This window comes from Osmerus eperlanus, chromosome 16, assembly GCF_963692335.1.
Source record: "Osmerus eperlanus chromosome 16, fOsmEpe2.1, whole genome shotgun sequence".
Lineage (NCBI taxonomy): Eukaryota > Metazoa > Chordata > Actinopteri > Osmeriformes > Osmeridae > Osmerus > Osmerus eperlanus.
The window spans coordinates 6,220,438-6,228,292 of NC_085033.1; the positions used below are offsets into that span (position 1 = coordinate 6,220,438).

Genomic DNA, 7,855 nt, shown 5'->3' on the forward strand with positions numbered 1-7,855 from the left:
CTAACGGATCAATATTCAAAGTTGAATATCTTACGACATAAAATCTTCACTTTCACAATACATAGCTACATTTCTATCACAGTAAAAGACTAAAACACGTCTGGACAACTTACCAATAGGCTACAGCTGTGGTCCCCCCCCCCCCCCCTCCGTCACCGTCACCGTTACTTTGCCAAGTGGACTAAATAAAATAAAAAGTGTGTGTGCGTTAAAGTTATGGCATGAAGTACAACCATGTTTAACTTCCTTTGAATATCCATACAGTGCACCTCGAGGGAAAATGTCATTTCAAAGCGTAACAAGTTTTACCACTAATTTAGTCTACAAAATGATTCCTCATCAGAACTGAGAGGAAAAATCTACAGCGGGTGGACAGGAAATAGGGATCAACCATGTGGGTGGGGGAATAGCGTCTCTACAATGGATAGGATCTAGGAGCGAATAGCACAGGAACCTAGGATATATCCAAAATAACTTAGGCAGGAAGTCTGTACCATGCCCTCCCTGTAGTTTTTAAGCTGTTCAATGGAATCTTGGTAATTTTATAACCAATCAAAAGCACTACAATTATTTCACAGTGTTGTCCAAATGAGTGAGGCTTCATAATCAAAGGATTATTAGGATCATGAATAAATGAATAAAAACATTACAGAACGTGTTGTTACACATTTTTATTTAGTTAATTAACATGAGAACACTTTCAGATGCTCTTGTATAGTTTTCTTTTTTATAAGTGAAACTGTTGTCCATGTAAAATGGTTCTTACTGGCTAACATGCAGAATGCAGAATGCAGCCTATACAATTAAATATTATGTATTTCAGTATGTCTACGAAATACAATACTTTTGTGTGTTCATTGTTTTCTTTAAAAAAAGTTATATAGAACTTTATTATCATTACAGCAACTGTATTGCAAAACTAGATTTTACAATTTGGGGAAGACATCAAATAACTTCCCATGAAGCTGAAGTAATTTGCGGCCTCCACTTGACTAACGTACCATTTCATAAATTCAAAATGTAAATAGGACTACAGAATTAAAAATATATATTCATAATATTTTACAAGTCATTGATTGGAGCAGTCCAACATTGGAAATTGGCGTTGTGATAGTTGCATTGAACTGCACTGCATTTTGGGTGCCCAGTGGAATATTTTGTAATTCTTCTATTGACTAATGCATTTATGTGATTATATAGGCCTACTTCACAATTCTCCTTCACTTATTAATTCCAATAAATGTATCAATTCAAATGTATATTTGAATATATATTTCCTTCTACACACAAAAAACTGTATTGACAGATTAAAGAACTTCTGAAATATACAGAAATATCTAATTGGTCTGAGTATTTACTCCCCTCATTACATCTACAATAAAGTAGTCATGCTTTGACTTTCCTTTAGTCTCCTACCTATCATTTCTTGTTAACCTGTTAGTTGGACCTCCTCCAAGCTAAAACTGCAAACAAAATGTAGTTCAATGTGTTTCTATAAGAATTAAAGTAAATCATCAAAGGTCTGATGCTACAGAATATAATTTAACTTGCAGTTTGTTGTTGGCATGGGTCACTTAAGCCTTTGTTTTCCTTGACAATCTTTCCTCTGGGAAAATAAGTCAGGAGAAACATCTGCTAAAATGATCTGGAGTACCACAAAGCTCAGAAGCAGTTGTGTCATGGTTTGGTTCTGGTTTACCCTTTAATGGCATGCAGTCATTTGAGTAGGCTATTCCATACTGCGTGTAGACAGGTATAGAACAACTGATTTAAATACATTTGAAAGGGTGCTGTAATACTGAAAACAATGAATTGATTTGTCTGTCTGTCTGTCTGTCTCTCTCTCTCTCTCTCTCTCTCTCTCTCTCTCTCTCTCTCTCTCTCTCTCTCTCTCTCTCTCTCTCTCTCTCTTTCTTTCTCTCTCTCTCTCTCTCTCTCTCTCTCTCTCTCTCTCTCTCTCTCTCTCTCTCTCTCTCTCTCTCTCTCTCTCTCTCTCTCTCTCTCTCTCTCTCTCTCTCTCTCTAGGCCAGGCAGTGGTTCTAAAACAACCTATTTGTTTTCCGTAAATACAGTAAGAACACCATGGGAGTTGTGTGTGCCCCTGGAACAAAAAGGCAGACAGGCAGCAGTAAGGAAGTTTCTAGGGGACCCGTGAAAGCGGCCCAGTCTGAGGATCTCTTATGGGCCCTGCACACTCAGGGGTCAAGTTACAGTAACTAGGTAATACATGCATATCTATTTGAGTTTCACAGAAACTAGAGCCCACTGGGTAGTTCAGATGTACATAGATAGACACACAACTATATTATAACTGTTCCCCAATTATATTATTATTATTTTATATTCTATTACTAAACTATATATATCCATCTATCTAGCTGAAATTGGGTGTGCTTTGCCTTCGGCAAGGGCACAACCTTTGTTCTCTCACATCTTATTATTATTATTATTTTCCCACCCCTAAGGATCAGTCAATATTTGGACTACATAGACAACGTCGTTGTGAAAATGTTCGTCTTGGTCACGATTGCGTTGCTTCTATTGGGATTTACGTTCCGTTGCACGATTTAGGCTGAACTTAAGTTTTTGTGGCAAAAAGTGCCTTGTGTCAACAAAGGGTATCAGCGCTAGCCTACGTCACAACGTCAGCACACGTTAGCAACGACTCATGGATACAACGTGCATAGATGTGCTGTTGCACAGCGAGTATCGTGCCGTGGTGTACTAGTAGCATCATACATGTACATTTAAGCAAATCATGACTTGCATGTACAGTAAGTAATGTAACATTAAATAATGTATTTAAACTCAAGCTTGTGCATCGCTGGCTTCAGTGGCACAGCCTAAACTTTATGTCAAAAGAAACATTCTCATTTCCGGCGCTGTCAAACAATCCGGCGCTGTCAAACAATCCCCTGAAGTTTGGCTAGCCACCGCAACTAGCTTGCTCGTAGCAAATCTATTTTGAATTAGCCAATTCTCCCTAAATAGACTGTGGGAGTCAGGTGGCTGAGCGGTGCGGGAATCGGGCTAGTAATCCGAAGGTTGCCAGTTCGATTCCCGGTCATGCCAACTGACGTTGTGTCCTTTGGCAAGGCACTTCACCCTACTTGCCTCGGGGGAATGTCCCTGTACTTACTGTAAGTCGCTCTGGATAAGAGCGTCTGCTAAATGACTAAATGTAATGTAAATAGATATCAAGCTTATTTACGTTTTTGGGGGCATATTTTCAGTTAGCAGATGGTACTGTTTGAATCGCTATTCCATCTGAAATACTGCCGGTGACAACGTTGTTACAGTAGTTTGTTTCAAAGGGGGTTCTTAATGAATTACGCAATATTAGTAGGCTAAATGCTTGAAAAATGTCACTAGAAGAGAACAATTTAAGGGGACGGACCCACCTGTAACCGACGCAAGCAAGCACACCCTACAATTTCGTTGCGTTTGTTTTTCCATTTTACACTGGATCAGCAGTGCACATTTTCACCTTTAAAAGGATGCATTTATTTATACAGATACAATTATTCTACAAATAATTTTATTATGTTGACAATTGTACTATATTGAAAAGTAGTACATATAAAATACAGGAAATTATTTTTATTTTTTACAATCAGGTCACAAATACAGAAGCATAGTACAGATACAGTTTATAAATACAATAATGAAAACATAAAATACAAAAACAGTAATAACAATAAGATAAGTATAGTGGATAACAATCAAGACAGTCAAAACTACAAAGAGATATATAAATTAGAGCAGAGACATATTTGAAAACAGTTACTTATAATATTGAATAGTAGGCTATATAAGGCTTTCTTATTTCGTAGCAGATTAAGAGATTCTATCAAGAGATTACAGTCTATTAGAAATACTGTAAAGCACGGAATAGAGTTTGAAAATGTGGCTTTATGAACAAGAATGGTACCTATCAGAACCATAATGTTAACAATCCAGTTTAAGGATATTAGAGTACAGTCAAAATATGCAATAACATCTTTGTCTTTGATAGTAATACAGTGACCAGGTTGATTTAGTATGAAACCTTCCATATCTTTCCAGAATCTATTAGTATATGGACAAGAATAATATAAATGTATAACACTTTCAGCATCAGTGTTGCAAAATGAGCATTTGACATCCACCGGAAATTATTTTCCTTGCTTCACTCAACCTGGTTTTGCAATCAGGAAGTGTAATGTGTGAACGCGGTGTTATTTTCGCTAGTGCTAGCTAGTTAGCCAAGAAGAAATGCGGTTTCAAATGTTAACAGTAAGTTCATTAAACAATTAAGATCTTGGAAATAGTGTGGTGCAATACAAACAAATGTTATTTGTACATCTAGCAGTATATGTCAATAGATAATTGTGTTCAAAAACATATTCTGCCAGTGTGGCTCTAGACTGTTTCTAGCCAGCTAAATGTCTTTTAGATTAGCTAGCTAATGTGTTAGCCACGTTAGTCGCTAACGTCACCTGGCTCAGACATGTCGACATGGCAAGCTACCTACCTATCAATCTGCTAACCTATAGCTTTCTAGCTAGCTTGTTCAGTCATTTAACTAGCTAGCTTGAGACCAGTAAATAGGTATGGCTGTAGATAATTTAGCACTTCTGGTCTATCTAAACCACGAATGTTTTGCTACAGTAGTTGTAAGCTTGTTGTATACTAGTAAACATTAGCTGGCTGCTTCGTTTTAGACGTTAGATAGCTTTGTTGTTTGCATAGCTAGGTTATCTGCACAGCTGGCTCGCTATACTTGGGTTCTCTGTAATATATTATAAATGTAAGCTGGCTAGAGGGTTAACGTTTGCTGGCCATTTTCCACGCAAGTTTCAGTCACACAGCACTGCATAAAACTAGCCAGGCAGACATTTTTAGACAACACACACTTGCGTTAATACAGTAGCAGGAGCAGCTGGCTAGACACACAAGTAGTTTTTTTGTAGTAATAGTTTTACTTTGTGCAGTGGTTAGCTACAATACAGAAGATGGAATAGGGTTTTGCCAAGGTGCTGACAGGCTTACTTAGCTGCGAACTACTGCTGGGCAATCGTTTGCTTTGGAATGGTACAGTACATTGTCATTTAGCAGACGCTCTTATCCAGAGCGACTTACAGTAAGTACAGGGACATTCCCCCCGAGGCAAGTAGGGTGAAGTGCCTTGCCCAAGGACACAATGTAATCTGGGAATCGAACCAGTAACCTTCAGATTACTAGCCCGACTCCCTAACCGCTCAGCCACCTGACTCCCTGACAGTATCTACTAGTATGTAGAGAGTACATCCTAGGAAACCACTTACATTGACGACTCTGTATTATACCCAATTTTATTGTTCATATGTTTGAATTTGCTTTATCCATAACAACCTAACTCATTGGTCTCCTCTGCTCTCCAGGTGCCTACCCTTAACTTGCCTTAGTGTGGGATTTGCGGGCCCCGGGGCCATGGCACTCATTGAGGGGGTGGGGGATGAGGTCACCCTGCTCTTTGGAGCTGTCCTCCTGCTGCTAGTACTGGTGCTGGCCTGGGCCTCAACCCACACTACCGAGCCCCCCGAGCACCTCTTCAACATACCCCCTTCCTCTGCCTCTGCTGCTATAGCTGCTTCTATCCATCTCCAACGGAATGCCCCCTCACCGGATCAACACTCTGCCCCCAGAAATGTAACTGATGGTGATGGCCTGGAGCCGCCACCAACCGCCACAACTTTGGACACTTTGGCCCCTCCTCTAGGGGAAGAGGGGAAGGAAGAGCCGCAAGGAGAGGCGTGTAGCCAAGAGGACGAGGAGAGGAGCCCCGTGGGAGAAGTAGGGGCTGAAGGTTCAGAAGACAGGGGGAACCCTAACGAAGGTGATGGAGCTGGTTTTGGGAGAGACGGATTGAGACACAGAGAGGGGGCTGGAGGGACCCAGACCGGTGCTGGACCCTCCCCTGCCACCTCCTCCTCCTCCCCTTCGCTAGACAGTACCTCAAGTGCCAACCCCTTACCTGACGGTGAGCCAGCCAATGGCACGGAGAGAAACATGGTTCTACGCCTGAAGTTCCTCAATGACACAGAGAGGACTGCCCAGGTCAAGCCAGAGGATACAATTGGCTACATCAAAAGGTTGTAAAGTTTAGACAATTTAAAAGTTTATTGGCCTATAAGAAATATTAAAGCATTAGATGATGGAATACAGGGATTTTAACAGATATGCTAGCATGGCCAATTGGGATTGAGGATCATTGAGATCACTTTCAGCCATACAAAATATATTCTTCAGATGAGGTTTGGTGTAGGCCTCTGCTCAAGGCCATAATGCTATAAAAACAGACTGTAAGTGGAGTTATTTGAGCAACATGCGGGACCCATTCAGTATTAAATGACACATTACACTTACAAAAGCTTGCCTTCAACAACCTACAACAGTAGTCTATTACCCTTGAAAACTTCGACCTTGTTTGACATTTAACCTTACATTTGTCTCACTTCTCCCCAACTCTAGAACCTACTTTACTGGCCAGGAGCACCAGGTGCGCCTGATTTACCAGGGTCAACTTTTGCAGGACGACGGCCAGACTTTGGCCTCCCTCAACCTGGCTGACAACTGTGTTCTGCACTGCCACATCTCGCAGCATGCCACCAGGGCAGCACCAGCAGGCGCCAGAGCGGCCGACCAGGTCCACGTTGCGCTCAACGTGGGCAGCCTGATGTTGCCGCTCTTCGTGCTCATGCTCTCTGTACTCTGGTACTTCCAGATCCAGTACCGGCAGTTCTTCACCGCACCTGCTACCGCCTCGCTAGTGGGGATCACCATCTTTTTTAGCTTTGTGGCGTTTGGGGTGTACCGTCGTTGAGAAGTAGCCCTTTTGGCTCGGTTGCCCTCTGGACCGCTGGAGTTTAGGCTTAAATCATGAAGAAACGGCTAGAAGGGCTTCCTCCCAGTGAGATGTCTTGTGTGCTTTATCTCGAAGAAATGGATAGGTGAAAGTAGCGGTAAGAGATCTGCCAAAGTGCTGTCAATCTCCTTTATTCTAGATTCAGTGCACATGAAGAGGGGAAGCCACTTGAACTATTAAGATGCACCCTTTAGCCTTTCTCCTTCTCCCTTCCCGTAGGCGCAAACCCCAACTTTTTGATCACTTGAAGCTCAAGTCCACCTCTGGATGTCCGTTACAGTGGGAAGGAGGCTGTGGTGTCAGAAACTGTCATAATTTGCTGTTAAAGAAGCATACAGATTTTGGTCTTACTTTTGACTAATTTACTAATTCATCACATTCACAAAAAAACGGTGTCACGCAGATGGATATGTGCTATGATAGATTATTTTTGCTCTAAGTCTTTTAATGTATAGAGATACTCATTGTGCCTATCCTTTTTTGTCATGTGTTCTGTAGACGAGGGTCTGTTTACGGCGGGGTTACCCTGTGTACTTAGATGGGACTTTGACTAGGCCAGACCCCAGATTGTCTGTCTGTTGGTCTGAGTATGTCTGCAGCACCTAAGATTGATCTTCTGTTGTTATGTATGTATATTGGGACTTAAAGCATCATTGTGTAAAATATAGCTTTTGAAGGAGAAAAAAATATATTAAATAATTCTTCTATTTACTTGCTGTTTTGTGTGCTTTATTCTAAAAAGGGAACCCAGGCAAGTTGTATTTCAAATTACATCTGTTACGTAGGCCCTATATGAGGAGTCAGGTGGCTGAGCGGTTAGGGAATCGGGCTAGTAATCTGAAGGTTGCCAGTTCGATTAAATAAATGTCTGTTTCAAACTAAGAAAAACACGACAATCAAGGTACTGTGATGAAGTTGAGATAGGGTTAGGGTAAATATCGTACAGTAAAACCTTCAGTATTTCACCCT

General features: G+C 41.1%; 1 protein-coding gene across 1 annotated transcript; it reads left to right on the top strand.

Moving 5' to 3' along the window:
- Positions 1 to 4,149: 4,149 nt before the first annotated feature.
- tmub1 (transmembrane and ubiquitin-like domain containing 1) lies at positions 4,150 to 7,597 on the top strand. Its single transcript, XM_062481839.1, has 3 exons — positions 4,150 to 4,275; positions 5,403 to 6,113; positions 6,493 to 7,597. The coding sequence occupies exons 2-3, from the start codon at positions 5,452 to 5,454 to the stop codon at positions 6,842 to 6,844; spliced, it is 1,014 nt and encodes a 337-aa protein (XP_062337823.1). The 5' UTR covers positions 4,150 to 4,275; positions 5,403 to 5,451; the 3' UTR covers positions 6,845 to 7,597.
- The last annotated feature ends 258 nt before the right edge of the window (positions 7,598 to 7,855 follow it).

Bases quoted from the DNA above. Each gene is read 5' to 3' on its own strand.
- tmub1 (XM_062481839.1), top strand. From the start codon at position 5,452: ATGGCACTCATTGAGGGGGTGGGGGATGAGGTCACCCTGCTCTTTGGA. The intron at 6,114-6,492 runs GTTGTAAAGTTT...CCCCAACTCTAG, and splicing joins ACAATTGGCTACATCAAAAG to AACCTACTTTACTGGCCAGG.